General features: G+C 42.0%; 1 protein-coding gene across 2 annotated transcripts; it reads right to left on the reverse strand.

Moving 5' to 3' along the window:
- Positions 1-2,420: 2,420 nt before the first annotated feature.
- On the reverse strand, positions 2,421-23,496 carry SF3A3 (splicing factor 3a subunit 3). Of its 2 annotated transcripts, none has more exons than XM_033115891.1 (17): positions 23,304-23,496; positions 22,969-23,016; positions 21,629-21,681; positions 21,418-21,523; positions 18,919-18,991; positions 18,453-18,544; positions 17,429-17,511; positions 16,592-16,730; positions 15,987-16,055; positions 15,484-15,551; positions 15,213-15,320; positions 14,349-14,418; positions 12,201-12,365; positions 11,997-12,107; positions 10,758-10,848; positions 3,912-3,967; positions 2,421-2,711 (listed from the first exon to the last, which is right to left on the reverse strand). In XM_033115891.1, exons 1-17 carry the CDS (start codon positions 23,397-23,399, stop codon positions 2,634-2,636), a joined length of 1,506 nt encoding a protein of 501 aa, XP_032971782.1. In that variant the 5' UTR covers positions 23,400-23,496; the 3' UTR covers positions 2,421-2,633. The 2 variants fall into 2 exon arrangements, with proteins under 2 accessions (XP_032971782.1, XP_032971783.1); XM_033115892.1 differs by having other exon boundaries at positions 2,612-2,711; positions 3,912-3,961; positions 10,810-10,848; positions 23,304-23,491.
- Between the last annotated feature and the right edge of the window lie 568 nt (positions 23,497-24,064).

The following is a 24,064-nucleotide window of genomic DNA, read 5'->3' on the forward strand; positions in this document are numbered from 1 at the left end:
CCCATTCCCACAAGAACTTTGAGGGAAGGATGCTGGCAGGACTCGATGGACGAGGGGAGAGGTAGTTATCATCCCAAGGATAAAATAATAAAATAATAATAATAATAATAATGCAGAGGGAGGAGAAAAACCTCAGAATTTTGTCTGCCCCTCGCTTTCCCAACACATTGGTTACCTTTAGGAGGCTCTCTTTGTAGAGCATTCTAGCACATGCTGACCCCAGGCAGCGAAACAGAAGGAAAGTGGAAGAAGGGATGACTGATTCAGGCTGGACACAGATTTATTCACTTTCCTCTCAGAGGTGGGGAGCGAGGGGACTCCTGCTCTTGGAAGTTTCATCCCAGGATCAGCCTCTCGGTTCAGCAGCACCAATCCGGGGTTTAGTCCCAGGAACAACTCCCCAGATGCTTCCTGCCTGGGCTGGGAGCAGCCGAGTCCTGCAGTTTCTCTGATGGGGCAGCTTTCCTCCTTGAAGAGTGAGCTGAATCACCTGTTTTCCGCAGGAAGTGCCCTGGCAGAGGTCAGACTCCATGTCTCTTATAAGACTCAGGAAGCAAGGAAGGACTCCTGGCGATCCATGAACCCCTAAAATTGTATGCAGAAATGTCTATGCATGTATGTTTTCCTAGGGAGAAAATCCCTAGGAAAATCCCTAGTTGTCTTTGTATTTCCAAAGGAATCTATGATCCTAAAAAGATAAAGAACTACTGATCTGAACCAAGAAAAAGCAACCCTCCACTCCTCCAGCCTGGTCAGGGGGCTCAGGTGGAATCCTGTTCTACCCATAGCAGACCCCCTGAATCCAGGCTTTGAGGAGTCACTCTGTGGAGAACCACTTCTGATGCCGGGTTTGCCTGAACCTAATAGCTCTGTGCCCCTTGGGGCTGGGTGTTGGCCACGTGGCTGTTCCTGCCTGCCCGGGAGGTTGTTACTGAGCCTCCTTACCTCTGGTTCTGCTCCCACCATCTCACCTCCACCTGATTCCCAAGGTTTGCCAACCTAGTAGCTATGCCTGGCATATGGAAAACACTAAAAAGGTATTTGGACGACGGTAATGAGTGAAGCAGCCTTGTTATGACAGGGAAGCCCCAGGTTTCCTCCAAGGCCGCTCGGGGGCATGGTTCACAGGCTGACCGGTCATCTGGGCAAGCGTGACGGAACCTGGTCCCATCTCCCCTCCACACTGTGAAGGAGAAAAACAGGTTCTTGGGATACTACCTTAACCCTGGAGTCCCGGCCACCCACTCCTAAAGAAGGGGCGCTGAGGAATGTGACAGCGGCTTTCCTTGGGGGCCCTGATGCTGCTACTGCTCCAACAGGAAGGCTGGAGGGACGTCCCCTCCCCATATTTCCCATTTCCAACACTTTAATTCTCTTCCCAAATGGCAATGTCTCTTTCCACTTCGGGCCAGTTTTTGGTAATCAGTGTTTCTAGTTGGCTCAATTAGGTTTAATTATCCACTTACTCTGCTTCAGAAGCTCAGGCCCCGGAGAGTTTGTACAACTGAGATTTTAAGCAACTGGAGGAGCCAAAGCACAAATGAGCATGAGAGGAGTTGCCCAAGGGATGGCTCGAACGAAAGAGGAAAATACCAACCAAACATGACGTGACTGGGGCCGGGCTGGTGGAACCCTCCTGCCATGCACATGACTGAGGAAACAGGAGAACGTGAGGCAGAGGGCCAGTCCGAGACAGGGTTTTTACAGTAGATGTATTACAAACCAACAAAGTCTGAGGGCTTGCGGGGCAGGGGGGCCTCTGGAAACCCTGTTCTGGAGCAGGCCCTGGCTTTCAGACGCTGTGCCTGTGGGCACCGCAGTGTCTCTTCGGCTCCCCTAGTTCTTTCCATTTGGGAAACCAGACTCACTCCTGGGGCAGCTGCTCAACTCCACCCAAATCCTGGCTACCTGGGCTTGGAGGACACTAGAATATTAGCCACTTCTCAGTCAAGAAGGATCCTTTAGAAGAGACAGACAGACAGACAGGATGGATCCTAAAGACTCGCTTGGTAAAGTCAATGCTGGTCCTAGTCCTACGGTGGGCAAGGTTGCTGGGGCTGGAGGAGAGGCGGGGCTGCGGATCCCTTCCCAATGGGCCCAACTCCTGTCTTTATGCAAATATAAAGGCAAACCTTAGTGCCGACAATTTTGTTGTTAGCAGAGGCCCTGGCTCACCTTTCCCATCTTTCCCTAGTCTGTGCACGAATGGCTGACTCAACCAAGGAAGGGGAGGGCTTCTCCTGGGGTAAGGCTCCTTTGGGGAAGTGGGGAGAGTGGTTAGGTCAGATTTACCTAACATGTGTAACCTAACAGGAGCTCATTAAACCTTAGTTGCTACTGAAGTTGATGAGAAAGTAGGGATGTGTTAAGAACTAAAGGACTGAGTTAGTCCACAGCCTAGGGCTTCAGAACAAGACACATTCAGAACAAGGGCTGGTTTTATTTTCTGAATCGTTTTTAATATAAAACAAAGATAAAACACACCTCAACCCTGCAATCTGCCAGCATACCTTGTCTCTACAAGATGCATGCTAGACCATAAGACTAAGTAGCAAAGAGTCTTTAGGAGCATTTGGTTGGGAGAAATAGAAAAAGCAGATCTTAGGGAAGCCTGGGCAAGCCATTCCTGCACACTAGAGCAGGCCTTGTCTTTTCAGGTCCTCGTACGTCTTCTTATTCACAACATTCCCGCTGGAGTCTTCATACTCTTCCTAAAAGAGAAGGGGTACACTGTTAGCTATGCCTCCTGGGAGAAATGTTCGGAATTAGTGTCTGGGTTCCTGGGCCCACTCTGGCCTGATTCCATGGCATTCATCTAAGACAACCCTTCTTAACTGGGATACTGGAAGAGAATTAAATTAAGCCCCACGGCCCTAATGCACCCATTATGTGGAATAAACTAACTTCTCTCTTAGGGACCTAGAATGGTACACTTAGGACTCATCCTTGGGATAGATGAGAAAATAGTTCATTCAAATCACTTTTTTTTTTTTTTGCGTTTAAGATGAGGAACCCTGGTTGAGAAAGGCTGACCTAAGAACAGTTTTCAAACAGATCCCAAGAACTGTAGGTGTCTTCCCAAGAGGCCACTGCAGAAAAGGAAGGTTGAAGGGAGGCCAAGTAGGCTAAGCTTCCTCCCTTCCAGAACAGTTTGCTTTATTCTATTTTATATATCAGAATTCTACATTACCGTGTGGAAAGAGCATTGCTGCTAAAAAAGGATTATTGAAAACCACTCACTAAAAGAAAAAGAGTTACTACCACACTTCATATGCATATCGTCATCTCTGAAATCTGCTATTTGGGATGACTATCTCAAGACCAACAAGGATGCTTTCCTATCCCAGGAGAGGACCATCTCTCATTAGACGCTACTGTGTTTCCCCGAAAAGAAGACCTAGCCAGACAATCAGCTCTAATGTGTCTTTTGGAGCAAAAATTAATATAAGATGGTTGATTGTTATGTGTTATGTTATGTTATACCAGGTCTTATATTATAGCAAAATAAGACCGGGACTTACATTAATTTTTGCTCCAAAAGACGCATTAGAGCTGATTGTCTGACTAGGTCTTATTTTCGGGGAAACACGGTATCCTCAAAGAAGATCTCATCTATGATACGGTTTCTCAACTTCTTAGCTTATGAATCCCCGGAGCAGAAGACATTGGGTATTCCTGCTTGCCACTGTAAAATTTCAGTGGGAGAATACAACTTGTCTTAAGACACAGATTTAAGTCTGACATATTTAATATCACAAATAAATTAAGCTTACATGTCAAGAGCCAATTTATAGATATTGTCACATTATAGTCGCAACTGCAGTGAAGCAGGGGCCATTTTTCACCTCCCTTTTATGTGGCGAGGGATCTCCGTCACTTGTTGCTATCCCTGACGTTACAGTAACACCCACCTCAGTGTCAGGCTGCCATCGTTCGGATGCCTTCTGCAGTTTCAGCTTGGCCCACACTGCAGGATGAGAAATGAGCAGACTGAGTACCCACTGAGTACACAGGGTCACACACATCCGCCATTAGGATCCCCCTGGATGAGCCCGCCTTTGAAGCTTTTGCTTCCCCCAAACTGGAATTTGGGTTCTGGACCACCTGCCTACACTTCCATTGCAAAATATACTGTAATTATTGCTTTGCTGTAAAAGAAAAGTTGTATCAAATATATCCAAAGACCTCTTAGAACAGAGAACTGATACTCTCGAAGGGAGAAGTAAATGTGGTACAACCTATGAGAATTGCTGGAGAAAGTGACCTTACTGTCTTAAAGTTCATTATAGAAGAGAAAGGGAACACCAGACATTATCAAATATGTTTATTTAAAGTCTGTTGGGCATATTTCGAAGACTTCAGAGTGGGGGGAAAAAGGTGAAAGATCATGGCCAGAGAGTCTGAAAAATAAGATGGCTCAACAAACAGTGGAGACATTTAAAACAAGAATGACAATGGTTTGATGACATCTATAGACACCACCATTAGCGTCAGAGGGAGGAATCAGACATGTACACAAGACAGGACAGACACAAAACCAGAGAAAGAACGACATAAATCTCAGAATAGTGTCAGGAAGGTGCACTCTCAGAACAAAGGACAGGGGTACCGCCAGAGAGGGAAGATGATAAAATATGAATAGATGAAAGTGGGAAGACACAACTATTTGCTTCTTACATGCTTCTACATTTCCCGTCGAGCAGAGCAATTTCTAAACTTGACAAGATTAGAAGAAATACCTCAGAAAGGTGAAGCCTAAGATGGGTAAAAAATAGTAAATGAGAATACATACACGGAAGTACTTAGCTCTGTGCCTGGCGTATAGGTGCTCAAGTAATCGATCATCTTTTCCTGCCTTGCTAGTTGCTTTAAATTAGCCTCAGGCCCAGTTAATATGCACATCACCGAGGAACGGAGAGTTTATCATGTGCTACCATGTGCCAGGGCAGAGCCCTGACAGTCCTTGACCAGAATGTTTAAGAATCCAACCCAGAGTGGTACTAAAATACAGGAGATTGGAAATAATGTCATAAATTTCCTAAGACAAAAATGCATGTAGGAAACTGGGGACTAGTTAAGAGAAATGTTACTCGTCAGAGGGACCTGAAACCATTAGATAAGAACGGGATCACCTCTGGGAAACAGCGTGGGTTCACTAAAAGTAAGTGCAGCAAACTAATTGAATTCCCCCTTTTTTGAGTTAGCTGACCCAATAAAAAGCCACAGACACATGATATCATGATTTTAGCAAAGCAATTGCTCTCATAAACAATGTCTCCAGAGTTAATTAAAATGTTTAAACCTCTTACACTATTATTATAAACAAGATGGTGCTGTCTGAACTTGATGCTTTTAGTTTATTAATTACGTGGATTTATACCCAGTAAATAATGGTCAGTCATGACCAATCACTCAAATGGGAATTTCTGGTGTCAAGTCCACAGAGCTCCTTTTTACCTGTCATTTGTTCAATTTTAAAAAAAAAAAAAATTGTAAGTCTGGAACACTAGAATAACTAACATAAATTTCTAAGTGAAATCCTTCATTTAAGTAACAAACAAACAAAAAAGACTGTAATTTAAACGAAAGTACTGAGCCCTCCCATCTGGCTAAAACCTCCACAAGAAAAACGTCAACGGAATGATCTAAAACAAAGACAAACAAGTAAATCCAGCAAACAAGTAAATCCAGCTGTGCCAACGGTTTCGTCCCTGCACATTCTATTCTAAGAAAACATGTCTTCCCAACATGTTCTGGAAGGACAGTCCTATCTAACAAGAAACTGCTTTTGCCCCCAGCTCCTGGAGACACAGCTGAGTGGACTACAGATAGTACCTGACCCAGTTGTGCCTACACCATCTTTCCCAGGTATGTATTGGAAATTGAGAGAATGAATGGGCTAGATGACGGCAGGCTCTGAACACTGAAAAAGGTCATACAGAGCAAGGACTAGAGCCGCCTTCATTGTCAACTGAGGTTAAAAGAGAAGACAGAAAATAGTGGAGAAGGTATATGCATAGGGAGAAGCAGCTGAATAAGCATATTCTGGCAAATAGGACGGAGGGCATGGAGTTAGTTTTAATAGGCTCACTTCCTTACCAACAAAAATCCCTAAGGTATCTAGTTAGATGCTTTAAAAAAAAAAAAAAAAAAAGCTCAATCCAAGTTTAATAAGAAGAAATTATTCCACTGATAGGAAATGAAGAAAAATGGAAGAAACTCCACAGAAGAATACAACTCACTTAAACTCAGTAATTGATCAATGCTCACTATTAGTGAGACGCCTGAGATAAAGTCTGCGATCATCTTGTGGGAGTCAATATGTATACAACCATCTATCTGTTACTGCAAGTTTGAAAGGAAGCCAGAGAGTTAATCTAAGATACTTACAAGAAGGAATAACGCCTGGGGGGAACAGAGAAAGTCGGAGGTGATAATAAATTTGTAGTAAATCTGTCAATGATCTATTGAGAGTGGGGGAGAAAAAAACAAAAAGAGAAAGTGATATTGAGATAGAAGCAAAACTCTAAACGCTATGTGGAGAACCTACAAATATGAAGGGAATCGTAATGGGTGGAAATGATACAAAAAAAATCAAAGAAGTGGCAATAATAAAAAGATGCATATGAGAGAAACTGATTAACCTACACATCTGAATAAGGAGATAAATTCTGCAAATAATATGGATAATGGAATTATGAATCTGCCAATATTCTGGAAAAATATAAAATTTTTCCAAAAATCTCTGTATGGCTAATGAGAAAATGCACGAAGTTTCCTTCTGGAATAACCCTTCATGATCAATTCTTTTACAGACTACATGACCTTAAAAACATTACCTAACTTTTCTTTTCTGAAAATGTGGGTGACATATTACCACACTGGTTGTTTTAAAGATTTAATGAGTATAAAACATCTCCCATTTACCTGGACCACAGCAGGCACTTGATAAATGGTAGCCAGTAACATTAATATTGAACACTGAATGAAGAGATATATGGACTTTGGATCTCACTTCTCAGACTGCAGAGAAGGCCCCAAGCGAAGATGGTGATGATAGCAGCTTATGCTTACTCACTGAGTACATTCTACATTGTGTGTCAGGCATGGTTGTACCACTTTACCTGCATTATCTCATTTAAACTCCAAGACAATTCTAGGAAGTAGGTCTATTATTACCACCCACATCTGATGGATAAGGAAACGAAGCCAGTAAGAGAAGGACTTTGCTCAGCTAGTAAGTGGTGCAGCCATGACTTGAAACCAAAGCGTTGTCCTTCAGAGTCTGCTCTCTTAACCACCACATGAAACTCTATTAGGAAGGTGGTACTGACCCAACTTTACTCTTGAAGCAGAACATATCAAAACATAAAGACTTTGACAGAATCCATCAACTAGTCCTAAGGTAAAGATCATGACAAGAGATGAGGGGAATCTGAAAGGAGAAAAACCACTTTTTATAAACAGAGTGACAGAAATATTAAGCATAGTAAGATTAAAGACACAGAATCTACTGAATTATTATGAGAGTCAGAAATAAGTTATCAAATTTACAGTGCTTGACCATCAAGATATAATCACCTCCTGTAAATAATTCAACCAAACAATATTTATTAATAATGGATAATAGAAATTGATAGCAGAAATAAACTTAGTTGAAACATTAAAGTTAGAAATATTAGAAAAATACCTGCCTAAAAGGAATAGATTCAAGTTTACTATATAATGCATGTAAATGAGAAGTCTAACAAAAAACAAAATAACTTCCAGCAAAGGAGTTAAATAGAAATAGATCAATTAATACATCAAGTGTAAAAGGCTTAGTACCCTACAGAATGATAAATATTGATGACTAAAGTGAAAAATAGCCCATATTTACTGCCGAAATTTTGATAATCGGAGCAACGGTCTAAGTTTATCACAATAGAACAAAAACGCTATCAAAGAAATTTCAGGAAGAAAATGGGGCTGTTCAATATGGGTACAGTACAACATTGAGTTTATGTGGTTCAAACACTGCACAACAAAATACATAGAAAACTGGCAGAAATGCAAGAGACAAAATTTAATTATAATCGAAAATGTCAACATGTCCTTATCAAAATTCAAAATGAATAGAAATAACTATGAAATTAAGGACCTGAACACTGTAAGATTAAACAGCTTACATGTTGAGAAGTGCTTTCTTCCAGCTGTACACAAATCTTTAACAAGTCACTGATTACATACTTAGACACAAAGATACAATATATTCTAAATGCACAGAGTATCTTACTACATGGGCCAAGAAAAATAGAAATAAATAAAACAGTTAAAAGGTGCTCAATCAACCAGAATTATAACTACTTTTAAATAACTTCTGAATTATTTTTTAAAAATCAGAGATAGCATCTTGAACAAAGTTCTAAATATAACGTCAGCAATGGATACTCCCAATGGATTCCTAAGAGGACATCTAGTTCTAAAAGCCTGTATAGAAAGAATCAAGAAAAAGGAGAAGAAAGTTTTTGACTAAAGAAATAAAGAAACAAAATCACAGCAAATATTAAGAGAAAAAAGGAAATAAAACTCAGAGTGGAAATAAAGCACTTAGTTTCCTACTTTGCCATAATAAATCATGCAATATGGGTTATTAACTAAAGAATCTTCTCAGAGTAATCCCTTTGTATGAAGATGTAATCTCTATGTAAAGATAAACTGTTTCAAATGACAGAAGAGAATGTAGCATGTAATCCCATCCATTTTTATGTCATAAAGATGGTTTTGATCCCTAACCTGACAAGTGTCTCAAAGGAAAACAAGAAGCTCATCTTTTATTTATGAACATAACTACAAAACTTGTAAACAGAATCCTAACAGGATAAATAACTGCATTAAAAGAATATTACAGGGGCGGCCGGATGGCTCAGTTGGTTAGAGCGCAAACTCTGAACAACAGGCTTGCAGGTTCGATTCCCCCATGGGCCAGTGAGCTGCACCCTCCACAACTAGACAGAAGACAACGGGCTGCTGCTGAGCTTCCGGAGGGGCAGCCGGATGGCTTAGCTGGTAAGAGCGCGAGCTCTTAACAAACAACAAGGTTGCCTGTTCAATTCCCCCATGGGATGGTGGGCTGTGCCCCCTGCAACTAAAGATTGAAAACAGCAGCTGGACTTGGAGCTGAGCTGCACCCTCCACAACTAGATTAAAGGACAATGACTTGACTTGGAGCTGATACGCCCTGGAGAAACACACTGTCCCCCCAATATTTCCCAATAAAATTTTTCAAAAACCAAAGAATATTACAGAATATTAGCCAGTATGAGGTAATACAGGAATACTTTTACCCACTGCCTAAAAAAAGTACTAAAAACGTAATGTTTCTTTTTTAGAATATAGTAAAATCACAAGCCAATCTTAAAACTACTGTAGGTTCACAAGCATCGTTCCTTTTAAAAACAACATCCAAGCAAGAATGACCTATCTATCACCTGCTTCTATTAAACATAAAACTTCGGGTAATGCTTGGGATAACTATACATGAACAAAAATAAATACATGTAATAAAATAAATAAAAACATCCCTTTGTTTTTGCAGTTGGCATGACTATAAGCCTAAAATGATAATAAAATCAATAAATCAATCTCGAGGTATCAGAATAAATTAACTCAGGCAAATTGTAGGACCTAAGAAAACACACAAAAAATGAACTGTGACCTACTTACTAGTGGTAGGTATATAGCTAGAAAATATATCTAAAAATGAGATTGCAAACAAAATGCAGCATTATGGTTCTAAGAAATTTCATTACCATTTTAATTTCTTCCCAGAAAGGGAAGGGCAAAAAAATGAAAAGTAAAGAGGCCAACTGGTAACCTGGCAATAAAGGCAGATTATAATTCTGACTGGAAGAACTGTATGATCATGACTCGTAAATTAATAAGGGAAGACAAGAAAGCAAGGAGTACTCAAAGGTGATTGCACACAAAAAACTTAGAATCCATGGGCTAATCTGGGATCAGGGAGCTCCTTAGAAGGTCATTTCTATTTGGCTCTGCCACAGGGGATTTGAACAGCCCCAGAGATAGGAGCTACGGGAGTTAGCTGACCGAGCAGCTGCGGAGCGCGGTATGTACACTTGAGAGTGAGTGCGTGAAATTTACCAAAGTGGAGTGGTAAAATTCTTTCTTCTCAGTCTAACCAGTTGCAAGTGAAAACACGACAGAAGAGATAAACTGGAAAGAAAATAGAAAGCCTACAAGGAAGATGCTAATGGCAGAAAAAGCTACCACAATCGGAAGGCTGACTGAGGTCTCCGGGTGCTTTAACAACACATTCCCTGACATGCACTCAACGTCGTTCTTTCTCCAAGTTATTTTGCTGCTGAGTTTCTGTGTATCTGCCCTGTCACCTCAGAAATAAGCTTACTGAGACCTGTTATATTATTTCCTTGGTATCAGTGGTGCTTAACATATTAAAATCAATTCAGAAAAATATACACTGATGTCCATTCACTCAAAACCTTGCACACACAGGAGTTCACAGACACTGGTTAAAAGCCCTATTTTATACTCAGCCTAGGGCTCTTCTCAAGGGGGAAACAATCAGTATAGCGAGCTCATGCTCCTCAGAAATCCAGTAACTGTATGACTGTTGTAGCTTTTACATATCCGCAACCCGCTGCCCTTAGGCCTGGATACACCAGGGAATTGGGACAGTGACTTGTAGGAGTGGCCACCCGGTCTGGCCCAGGGAACAACAAACACAGCTCACTTACAGGAGACAGCATCTTCAATCTGCGTCACGTTAGCAAAGTGGGCCGTGTTTGGGATGCCCAAACATCTCATGCCGTGAGCATGACGCCATTCCTAGAAGAAAGCAGCAAAGGGACAATGTCAAATTGCAATAGCTGAACACAGAGCACTAACTCCATTCTCCTCATAAACCCAAACCTGACCCTTTGCAAAAGACTCCACCTAAAAGCAACATTTCTTTTGTGGCTGTGACTGACAAGGCAGATATTTCAATGCAGCATTGCACTGTTTGCCTCACTGGGCTGGTTTATAAAACCTGGAGCCTAGATCTAGTCCTCTTTCAGACAAAACCTGTGTCAAGACCACAGAAAAACAACACAACTTGAACTAACCAGTTACCACCCACGCAACTCCCACCATCAGCAGGAGTAAGGATTACTGGTGACAGGTCAGTGCCATCTCTGTAAATAAAGGAGAGACTGTTTATCAGCTATAAGCAAGGATGTGAAAGAGAGCAGGGAGAGACTGATGTAATGACGGTTTGGGCTCAGGGATGGCCAATGGCGTGGGCTTTATCTTGGATGCCAGTTCTAATTCATTCTGAGTGATACTGAGATACATTCAGAGACTACTTAGGAGCTTAGCAGAAAAGACCCAGGATCAATTAGTAATAACTATATCTGAGGGAAGGAGGGACTTCATACAAATTCGCGATCCTTGGTCTAGCAAGTCTTTCCTATTGCGTAAAATTTCCCTCCAAGTACTAAGAACTGAAGGGTGAATCCACTTCCTGGAGTACCAGCTATATAATTCCTGTCTCAAGAATAACTTGATAAATGCCATCCCTTTAGTTTCTTTTTTCAAAGAGGCAAAGACCAATTTAAAACCCAAAGAGGGAGGCAGTCGGCCCCTTCCTTGGCCCTGAGTACTGGTAATGGGATAAATGACCAAGGAGTCAAAGGCTGGTCTAAGATGTTGGCAGAAAGACAAAAATAGAAAAGGACGAGAACAAGCAAGATAAAACCAAAATGAGGTTCAAACAGAGAGTGGAAGAATGCCTTCAGAAAGTGTCTCGGGTGTTAACCCAGGCTGGCCCCGGTACGAGAGGCCAAATACTGTGTGCTTCATGTTAGACTCACTCCTTCTCTGATTCCCTTAAGCTCTGGACACTAGCAATCCTCTCAGGCTGCTCCTAGCCTCTTCCCTCAAAGACTCATGTTTTATACTTCAATTTTCAGGAGAAATGGCTCTGAATTCCTTACAGCAAAGTGCCGCTGGAAGGCCTTGGGACCTCGGTAGGTGTAGTTTCCACAAATCTCACAGTTGTAGTTGATATTTAGGCCATGAAGCTTATATAACCAGTAGGGAATGGGCTAAAAGAAATCAGAAAAGAAACAGTATTAGGAGCGTCGGCATCTGCTTCCAAAATGGGAAATGGGGAGAAAGATGGTAGTGCTGGCACTTACTTTGCCATCCCAGCCAAGCGGCAGGTTTTTGGGGTTGTAAATGATCTCGTTCTCTTCATCTTCACTTTCACTCTCACTGATCTGCTCTTCCTCCTCCTCCTCTCGCTCTTCTCCTGTCCTTGCCTGTTTGCGTTGTACATTTTCATGAGTGAGATGTCGCTGTTCCTAAGTCAGATCCATAAATGCAAAGTCAGAGAAAAGTAGTGCAAAAAATGAAGGGACAATTCCTGTTTTCCTACAACCCTGGCTGACCTTTCACTTCTGAGGACAAGGTTTTCTTTCTTGTAGAATAAAGGGAAAGTCTGACTTTATGTCAGAGCTATCAGCAGGTCTTCCCTGATCCCAAAGGATCAAAGGTTTTATGTCACTTGTCTAAATTACTCCTCTGAGGCCAGACTATCACAGAACACCAGAGAAGAAAGTCTCTAAAATATTTCCTCAATGTTCTTTCTTCTCCTTCCCACTGTTACTGCCGTCATCAAGATGAGAACCTTCTAGCTTGCCCTGAATCTCTTCTCACTCCACTCCAGCTGCCACTTTGTTCCGAGATTTACCGGCTTTAAAAAACCAATCTAAATGGTGTACTCTGCATAAAGAACTTCTATTAGATTTCTGCTGTTCAAAGGATGAAGTCCAGATTTCCAATGTAACTCACCAAAACGTTCTCTGACCACTCCCTTACAAGGCATACTCCATACCCACTGAACTTCTCCTTATTTCTGGGATATCTAATTTCCTCTCATATTTTACCTTCATGCTTGCCATTTTCTCTACCTGGAACATTTTTCTCCCTCTTTCTACTTAGAAACTCAATCTCAGTGTCTTACAGCATGTATCACATTCCACACATTTGTCTCTCCCAACCACAAAGTGGGTTTTTCAAGGGCAGAAGACTGTGTCACATTCATTACTGTATCCAAAGACTCAGCACGATGTCTGGAAACCAACAATATCAGTAAAGGGTGAAATGATAAAAACCGTATCAGTACATAATGAGAACAACTTCTGGAAACCATTCTGGCTGAAATGCCAAAGAGAATGGTGCCACCTCCTGGCAGGGAAAGCAAAATACTCTCAAAGGAGGGAGAAAGTGGATACACCTTATTGTCAAGGGCACAGATTAGCTTCCCAGTCATCTTTAGAGGGCTGGCCTCTCAGACTGTTGCCCACATTAGCAAAGCCCAAGTTCACTGTGGAGAACTACAAGTGTCCCCAATGTCCAATGTCTGGCTAGCCTCCTTTTATTGAAAGCAGCTGTAGAGGAAACCAACAGGCAACCAGATTTATAGCTCTATGTGTGGTCCTCAAACTAGGGCAGAATAAAAACATCCATAGCAATTGACGAAGACACATAAATAAGCTATCTGAGCCAGAGCCACCCACTCAGAACACCGTCGGAGAACCTGTAAAGGGAATGGCTCGGAGAGCAGCTGACAATTGCATAAAGAAGACACTATCAGAAAGGCTGGTCTCCTGCAAGACGCCCAGAGGCACTGGCCATCTTCTCTGGACGAGTGCTGCCCCTTCCTCCACCTTCTCTTCCCTGAAAGAGAGCTATTTTCCTCCTACTCCTCTCCCTACTTTCTCTCTGAGATAAGCATCCTGGTCAGGTTAGGCCTTTTTCAACCCCCAACCAACTTTCCAGCTCCTTCTTGAAAGACTATTCAAGGAGCAGCTCACAGCCAGCTTTGATCCACTAACACTTTAGCCCTAAAATGTTAGGGCTAAGATAGTTTCTCACAATCCTGTGACTACATAAGTAATGTCTTTTCATAGTAAGTCATACCTGAAAAGCTGCTGTGCATAGCCCTTCTCTTACTTGTCTTTTGAGTGTCTGCTTCTTGGGTTACCCCCTGAGCTCAAAGAACCTGTACTGTTCTGGCTACTATATTGAGAGGAGAGTATTCTCTCCGCTAGCCTCATGGGAACTGGGCAACCTTGGGAATATAACCTAAGAACAGACACCAAACAACAGAACAGGACCTCACTGAAGGGCCAAGGACCCTGAGAGAACTTTATTTTCTGCTGAACTAGTTTAATACCTACCCTTCCTCTTTCAATCTGAAAAAAATATTTCATGAGTTCATATTTCTTTTACTCCTATATATACTCTGTAGCATTTATAGCGCTCAGCAGTCAGTTACTCACCCCAAGAATCTCTACATATTCGTAGATCTGGGCTTCCAGGAAAGCAATGTCTTTGTTCCTCTCAGTGTCTCTGAGAACAAGAAACAAACTGTATCATTCAAGGGTTCTTTTACTCAGTGCCTGGGTATCTGAGAACATTGATTCCATGAGTGTGTTAAAAATTACAAGCACACGAGAAACATCATGCTGTGAAAGCAACTGCCCTGCTCAGCTCAGGACTCACTCATACAAGTACCAAGGTTATTTCCTGGAATACATGGAAGCTTCCTCTTAGACCTCATTCTAGAAGGTAAAAGACATATCGAGATATTCAAGTGTCCATCATTTTATCTATAAAGACAATGTGGTACAGAAGAGCAAGCTCCGGAACAGGCAGACTTGGGCCTGAATCCTGACCCTGCTACGTAGTAACTGGGAAAAGTAGACACATTCCGTCACTTTTCTGAGTCCTTATCTGTTAAAAGTGAGGGTAACAACTACTTTTCAGGGTTGTTGAGAAAATTGGGAAAAATACCTGGTACAAGCACGTGGCTGAAGAATAGATCCAACTGTCATTAGGAAAAATAAACTTCGGAAAATATTTCTTGAACCTATTCAGCCTCCATAAGCTATTAAGGTAACAAAGGGTACCTAGAGCAGTTGCAGTATTACGCACTTCATCCATTCTCAGTCACTTGCGTATAAAGTGTCCTTGGTTTATAATAACAATGACAGCACTCTCTGCTATGAGCAGAGAAAAAGAGCAGACTGGATCTCTATGAATCAATTATGGTGAAAACAGCCTTTAAAATCTGTTGTGATAAAAATTCTCCATGGGACTAACATTTAAAAACTGTAAGAGGTGGTGCAACCTGAGCCACTCACCGCTTGGTGCCCTTTGACTTGGGATTTTTGGCAAACAAGGAGGTGTCAAGTGATTCCAAAGACTTTCCTTTAGTGCTGAATAGCCTCTGGGCTCGCTCTTCCAGGGTCCTAAGGAGACAGGAGGGGCAAAAGATTTCAGGATCACTGTACCATACAGACCTGCTTATTTTTGCAGTCGGGGATGACAGAAAGAGTAGCATCAGAGCCATGAAGAAGATTGTGCCAACACACAGTAAACGAGACAGTTATGATAGAAAAATCAGTCTCTTACCCACCACACTTCAGGCCTAAAGCTAAGAGTGCAGATTTTAATCTGTCCAGACCCAGGGAGGCCAACTCCTGTATAAAAAAGAGAAGTTAGAATTTTATATACATAGATTTTGAGAAACAAATGCTCCAACTTAGGTCTTTGCAGGCTGGTGTGTGGGTGTTCCTGAAGTTGTGGCAACACCACACACATTCCATAGTCAGTGTTCTAGCAGTAAGCTCAAACTCTCCAACAGCCTGACTCTGTGGTCAAGTTTATTCGTAACCCTACCAGTCGTGTTCCATAACTCCACTACAGCTTGATGTAGTTAGAATCATTATTTTACAATTTTTAAAATGATTGGATACGTTTTTTATTTTCCTTTTTATCTTTCCACATTCTTTGTAGATGCCTGGTCCCGGGAACTGGTGTTATATCATAAGTCCAAGGCACTGAAAATAGGAAATCGAGTGGTCCCTCTGAGGAGTGAACAGGCAAGACCAGTAGAGTGGCTAAATAAAACATACCTCCCACGAGGAGAAAGCAGAGAGGTCAAGGTGGGCTCCAGCATGGGTGAGGGCACTGCTTGTCTCTTTCTGGCAAGAAGAACAATACGTATTTATTAAGATCCAGGTTTAGAATGAAGACAAGGGAGCCATCTAAATTACCACGTGCTAGTTGGCCCCTTCTTATATACAAGTATGAATAAGAATCAAATTCCTGTAAGGGCAGAGCAAAAAAAACAAAACAAAAAAACAAAAACAAAAAACAACAGATGGTCCATTCTCTCCCTGAAAGTTCAGGAAAACTCAAGTTCATCCTCAGGAGTGAAAATATATAGAAGAGATTTGTAGCACATAATTTCATCAGTTTTTGCTCAGTAGGAACTGCATAGCAGTAATGACATGGTTGGTGAAAATCCTGGGCCCAGCCAATGGCAAATAGGCCCTGACAAATCTTATTCCAAAGAGAAAACCTAGTATACTGAGCAGGGAACTCCTAACTCCTCACAGCGACAACTGATCCTGGGGGATCAGCATCTAATGCCCTAAAGCAGAGGCTCAAGATTCAAGTAAAACAGTTACTTCAGTTCCCTGGCTTGCCTTCCACCTACACCCCCACTGCAGCTCACCGGCCATCCAGGAAAGGTACCATTCTCCCATTTCTTCTCAAATTCATTTTGAATCTTCCCAAAAAGTTCATTCTGATCTTGGAGGGGCTTCACTCTATCTGTGTAATCCTGAAGGTACTCAAGCAGCATCTCTAGGTATCTACAGAGGAACAAGCAATACAGAGAAAGCAAAGGCGGTTTCTATTCTTGATATATTGCTATGTGCTATAAACCATACTTATAATTCTAGTGATATTAGTTTTTAAAAGTATTACCACTACTTTTTAAAAATGAGCTTCCAATTGACTTTTTTCCTAACATGCCATCTTGATTTCGACCTTTCCCATCTCCTTTCATCCTTATAACATTACAAATACTAAAGTCTTAACTCATACATAAAAAGATTTCAGGTAAAAAGAAAAGGTAATTATTTATTTAAGGTAAAAACAAAATTTTATTTTATCACTAACCAGCGATGTAGTAACAGACTCAAAACTTAATATCTATACATCAGACCCAGGCACCTCACTTCAGTCATAATCTGAGAAAGTTCAATTTTTTCCTGTTAAACTCCAAAGACACAGAGGTCCTTGGATAGGAGACTTCCTTCTACAATGAGACAAAATGAAGAACAGTATGGCTATAAGATCGCAGATGCACTTATAGACACACATTCTTCCAGAGCTAGAGTATTATAAATGTTTTCAAACCATGTCACTCAAAATTCCTAACTTCCAATAAAGCCGACAGTCATTCATGAATGCTTCTCGGGCAAGAAAATTCAGGACTCTGCCCTCAAACCTTCACGTGATATAATCTTCTAATCAAATCCAGTAGAGGCTTAGAAGTAATGCTCACCTCTTGTACTCTGCATTCTTCCTTTCTTTTGGAATGTCAAATAACTGGTCAAAGATGGACAGGTATGTGATATAATCCAGCTTCTAGAGAGAGAAAAGACATGAGAAGAGCTTCAGTTGGGTGTTCCCACCAAGTTATAACATAATCTCCCGTACGTGTGATCAAAATTGAGGGTTGCCTAACAAAATAACAAGGCCCAGCTCATTTCAGTCTTTCTTTTCCATCACGTAATTCCTACGCTAACTGGGTAGAGGGATGTGGGACAGGAGATAATCAGACCCACAATTAGCTCTGCGAAACAAAGATCAAGTTAATAAACAGTAAACTAAAAGAAATATTTGTCAAACACTTACCTGCCAGGCACTTGGTTAAAGACTCGGACACCCACTATACCCTAAAATAAGGTCCTGGAAGGTGCCATCTATTCACTCATTCAATCACTTACTGAGCATCTCTGGACCAGGTATAGAGATACAGACGAGAACAAGACAGACATGGAACCTGCCCTCATGAAGCTTAAAGTTTAGTCACTAAATTATTGGGACATTTCCTCACAACCCCAAGAGGAACTTAATCATGTACTTCCTTGCGACCTTTCTGAGATTGTCACATTAAATCTCATCCCTTGTGGGAATTTATTTTTTAATTTATTTTAAGAAAGACTTTAAGTAGCCCTTGCTGGTGAGATTGTTTCTGTGTCCATGTACCTAGTACTACGTGTGCCTAACTCAGAAGCTTGATATGTATTTGTTTTTAAAATTTATTTTTACAAAAGCAAAATATGCTGAATAATAAAATGTATTAATAAAATGTTTATAGTATTCACTGTAGAAACCAGACTTTCACTTTGAATACTGTTTCCTTCTAAGTAAGTATCTAAGTATCTAAGTATCACCTCTTTAATATTTACACAAGTTACAAAACACAAGGAAGACGCTCTAATTGCTTTATGTCTAGTAGCCTCAGCCCGGTGTCCTGACTCGCCCCTAGAATCAGAACCACTCTAACCTCTTCTGGGTCTTACCTCGGAGGCCTTCAGGTTAATGTATTTGAGGTAACAGTCATGGAGATCGAGGTAACGACCATATCCCTCTTCATCCGTGAACTCCACCAAATCTGAAGGAATCCAAGATACCAATGATTCAGATATTAAAGACCACTTTCTTGGACTTGGCTTTTCGAATGGCCTGCTAGTTCTTTGTTTCATGAAGCAGCCCTTCACCCATGTGTCCTCCCCATGCTCACAGAGGGACTAGGTCTCAGCATTCCAGGCTAGTGAATTTGAGCTAGGCTAGCACAAAACTGAAAATTTTGTCCAAGGCCAATTTAGCAGGTCAGTCCAGCCCAGAAACCAGCAAAAAGAAAATCAGTAAGAAATCCTGGCTATAAATTTCTCTGGAGCCATTTTCTAGGACTCTGAGGGCAAAATGAGCTCTGTCATGAACTTCTACTTCCGCTAGTGCTGGATCGAAATGTTAAACTCTACTTACTTTGTGCCTCTTCACTTGGATTCTCTCGAGCCTTCAGAAGTTCTTCAAATTCCACTGACATTGGCACACAGATCTGATGGGAAAAAAAGCTCAGGTGGATTTTTTCAACATAAAAGTTGCAATATCACAGAAATGGGCTGTACAGAAAGTTAGATGCTTTCTTTAGCCTTGATTTTTCTTTAGGAGTCTCCTACTGGTCTCCAATTACCTTGCTTATTTTTCTTTTCCTTTTTTTGTATTTCTTGACTGAAAATTGCTAAAGTAAAACATGCTCACAAAAACTCAACACAAAAAGACAAAATGAAAAATGAAAGTCCCTTTATTAATTCTCCTGCAAATAGATAACCACTGTTAACAGACTTTTTTTTTTTTATGTCAGCCATTCCTACACTTTTGCTGTACATTCGAATCACCTAAAAGAGTGTTAAAAAATCCTGATACTAATTAAATCGGAAGGGGTTCAGGTATCAGTACTTTTTAAAGATCCCCAGGTGATTCAAACATGCAGCAATACCTGGAAACCACTGCTCTATGTATTTAAATATATGTATTTCATACAAGCACACACTAGCGGAAACAAAGTTATTTTGTTTTTCACATAACCAAACATGTTTTTCCACTTAGTGTGTCTTTCCAATTACTTATATAACCATTTACTCCTCATCACCTTTCTACGAGGGCTGGAATGTAGTTAAGACACTGGAATGGTACTCATGGCTTCTCCCTTGGTTAGCAAAAGACTACACATGCTACCGTCCAAGGGGCTGGAGGTGGCAGACATATGTAGGTGTGTGACAGTACTTTCATCTACCTTCACTAACTTCAATAAATAGCCTCTCCTTTTGGGTATTTTAAGTCTCTTGCTTTTTCCATCTACTCCTTTAAATATGTACATTTTCCCTACCTTCCTCTGATCCTCCTGTTCCTCCTATTTCCTGCCAGTCTTTCAAATGCATGTTCCACACTCCATACTACTATTTCCCCATTACCCACTTTTACCCATGACCAGATTTTCATTCCCAATACCTCAATGGAGCAGCCATCCTAGCAGTTATCAGTCAACAACAGCTGATACTAGGGACTTCCTTTCTGAAACTCTTTTGCTTTGCATCAGTAAGATAACACTACCCGGAGCTGTCACTTGACCTCTGTGATGGAAGTCTTCCCAGGCTCCTTTTCATTCAAGTACATTACTGTGCGTGTGCCCCAAGACACAAGAGAAGCTCTAACAATCTCCCTTCACACTGCATCTCTCCCACAATTCCATGATTCATGGCTTCAACCATTGAGTCCATGTGATAATTCTCAAATCTAAATCGTGAGCTTTTCCCTCTTGCCTGAGCCCTAGTCACCTAATTTCAACCGCTCAGGGGACACTTCTACCTAGATACAACAGCACCTGAAAGTCTACACATATAAAAATTCAATTTCTACTGCGGATGGGTTATCTCTTTCTTCCTTATTTCTATCAAGGGAATAAACAATTTTCCAGTTACGCAGTCATGAAAACTCAGAGTAATTGCTGACCCATCCCTGTCCACTTCTCCTATAGCCACGACTTGTACCCTCCCACCCCCCGGCTGCAAATTCCTTTGGTTAGCTGTGCAAGATGCTTAATGGATTCTAGATAATTGAGACACAATCCCTGCTCCTTATAATCTTATAACATTGTGGGGCACTTGTTCATTGTCATAAGATATGATAGGATCATAAAGAAAGGAAAGATTAATTGCGGGCAGTAAGACTAGGAAACATATTTCATGGGAGTTGGCCTCTGGGCTGAATCTTGAAGATGCAACGATCACTGGAAGTGAGTAAAGCCTCTTTGTGTTAGTTGGATCCTCTAGGTATCAGATTTCAAGACAGTCAGGAGCACAAGCAGTTATTTTTTTTGGGGGGGGGGCTGTGTGTGTGTGCATAACCCCCATGAAAGATAAAACGGTGAGGAGGATTAGGCAGGGAGAGCCTAGGCCACAATACAGATAGGACAACACCTTGACCATCCCAATGGGGAGCTCTGGAGCAAAGAATATTCTTAAGAAGAGTCTCACATTGGGTAGAAATAGCCAGGCTATAGTATGCTCATGGTGCTTCATCACTGGTTTGGGGCTGCCCAGAAAGAGAATGGGCTTAAATCTGAGAGGGAGCTTCAAAGAACTGGAGTTGCAAGATGTTGACTAACTACGCTCCTTGCAGCTTAATAGCAAGTTCTTTTTTGAAGGGACATGTGAGTGGCACATCTCCATTTTTTTCTTTTTTATAATTTTATTATTATTATTTTTTTAAATGAGTCTCTTGGGGTGAGCGGTTAGCTCAGTTGGTTAGAGCGTGGTGCTAATAACACCAAGGTTGCCAGTTCGATTCCCACATGGGCCACTGTGAGCTGTACCCTCCTTTAAAAAAACCAAATGAGTCACTTAATTTAGTTCCCTTTTCCTTAAACCTTTCCTTTAGTAGGCTCTTAGGCAGGTTTGGAGAAAATTTTTTTTGAGGTCATACCTCATTTGGGTGCTTCCGGTGGAATTCCTTTATTTGCTTGAGTCTATTATAGAATTCAGCAAACTCATTGGGTCCTGAAATGGCATTGAGCTCCTCTTTTCGTAACCTGCAATTTCAGGAAAAATCCAAAGAACATAAAGCATAAAATCAGTCTTTTAACTATGGCTCCTCAGAAGCGTTAACTCTTGGTCTGGCCATGACTGTCACTTACCCATCCTTATCGTCATATAAATCCCTCAGGTTCCCACTGACTTCCATATACCTCTGAAAGGCAAACACAAACCCATGAGAACGAAGCAATCTGTACAACTACAGAGCTAAGCAACCAACGAGGGCTCTCTAATCAAAGAACAGGAAAACCATGAGCAATGTGGTATTAAGTAATTTTAATACATAGCACTGCATCCTGGTTAGTTTTTAAAGATTTGAAGACTACCTAAGTGATGTAATTTGAGGGGTGGCAGAGTCCCTGTATTTACATGCTGATATTTAACTGATACTTAATTTTCCCTAGAAGAGTCATAAAAGCGAGCCATAGGTTAAGCAGCAGTTGCCATCTAAGACCTTCAAAGATAAAAGGGTAGCCCAAGATGATTTTTCACTACTTCAAAGAGCTTGACTGAGGAGTGTACAGGCTAAATAAAACATCACACAGCCTCCTTTGAATTCTAATTCAGGACGGAACAGATACATAGTGCCTTCTCCAAAACTTCTGGGACAGATTTGTTTCAGAATTTGGAATTTTCAGGTTCAGAAAGATACTATATATTATGTAAAATCCCTAGTGGAATCTGGAACAAATAGTAATAGTTCTGCAGTGAAACCCACGCATTATTTACCAAGAGGGATAAAGGCCATAAAAAGCCTCTCTCATCTGTTCAGGTCAGGTTTTGCTGCCAAATGAGATCAAGTTAGATATTGCCAAGTAATACCAAAACAAACAAACCAACAAACAATGAACTGTTTTCAGAGTATTTCGGAATTTGGATATGGAACTACAGGCTTGTCATACTAATTATCTCCTACAAATCAGGAACTCTGATTAGGTGTTTTATTACTTTCTAAACAAATTTCCAACATATGCAAGAGTAGAGAGCTGGGTATAACGAACCTCCATCTACCTATCACTCAGCTGTCATGAAAACCAACACTTTGATTTTGATTAGTTTTCTAAAAGGAATCAAACTATTACTAAGCAAATCACACAACGTAGGCAAAAATACTTCACCACGATGCATCCTCTTGTGGAGAGAAGACCGGACCTTCAGCGCCAGTCACTGACTCCTTATAACTATTTTTTGCACATTCATGGGATAGGATGCTGCAAGGGGCGCCTTTCTGAGTTATTAAGAATCAGTAAGAATTCCCCATTAAGATGAGTGAGAAAGGGCAGTTCAGCATCTTCAGGCTTAGCAGCCGCCTGGACAGATAACCCGGGGCTGGCCAATCTTGTTCTTTTTGACCAGGGCTCGTGAGACCCCCCACACCTCGCCTTCCTTCTCTTTCTCAGCTCATCCCGACCCAAAGAGAAGAGGACAGCGAGGCACTCACATCTTGCATGGCCCGTGTGCGGTGGTCAGAATTGATCTGGTCCCGGAGCTAAAGAAAGGCAAACGGTGACACAGACGCCGTTAGTCGGAGTTTTGGAGTTGGATAGGCCGCCCGAAGGCGGAGCTTACCCGCTCAGGTCTTAGCGGCTAAAGCAGAGAGGCCTAGGGGCGCTGGACATCGGAGGAGGTTACCAAGACCGGAGAGGGAGACCCAGGAGGCGGCGGGGGTGAGGGGGGTGGCGCGGGGCGGGTCTGCGGCTCACAGAAAGCTCTCAGACAGTACACACGGGGATGGGGCCCAGCCGCAGATGGAGCCCCTGCCCAGGCCCCACTCACCGTGGACTTCTTAGTGAGCATCTCTTTGGCCATGACGTCCATGAGCCGTTCCTTCTCCTCGTGATATCGCCGTTGCTGCTCCAGAATCGTCTCCATCTTCCCGGCGCCGCCACAGCTCAATTCAGACCACCGACAAGGCCGGAAGCGACTCCTGCCGCCTTGCGCGCCTGCGTCCCCACGCAGCGCGTCCGCCGGCACCAAAGTTCCGCGGTGCCGGAAGTGCCTCCGTGAGCGGAGGGACGGTGAGCACCGCAAGGCGATCCAGTCTGTGCTAATGGAGATGGCAGCAGTGCCCCCTGCTGGCCCAGAGTGCGGTGGCGTGATGCCGGTTGGTTTGCAGGTACCTACCTCTAGGGAGCACCCAGAAATCCAGGAACCCGACTCTGCCGCTTCCTGGGCTTCCTGAGGAGTTGATGAAGAGCGCGGAGGGGAGTTAGCGGACCGGAACTTGAGTCCCTAGCTCTCATTGTGACTTCTGATAATGTTTTCCCTTTCTCTAGACCTCAGTGCCCTTGTCAGTAAAATGGGGATGATGGTGGTTTTGAGTTGTTTCTTTTGTGGACGAAAGGGGATTCTGTACTAAAACTGACAAGTCCAGTGATAGAAGGTAACCTCAGAGAGTGATCTTATCATAAATTCCTAACTGGATAGGTAATGCCCCAGGCAATATAACTTTTTTAGTATCAGTAAAAGGTTTAAACAAATCCTGTCCATTCTTCTTGTGCATCTAGGTTAACATACCTTTGAAATACCAGCGGAAT

The sequence above is a fragment of the Rhinolophus ferrumequinum genome, chromosome 9 (assembly GCF_004115265.2).
Source record: "Rhinolophus ferrumequinum isolate MPI-CBG mRhiFer1 chromosome 9, mRhiFer1_v1.p, whole genome shotgun sequence".
NCBI classification, from domain to species: domain Eukaryota; kingdom Metazoa; phylum Chordata; class Mammalia; order Chiroptera; family Rhinolophidae; genus Rhinolophus; species Rhinolophus ferrumequinum.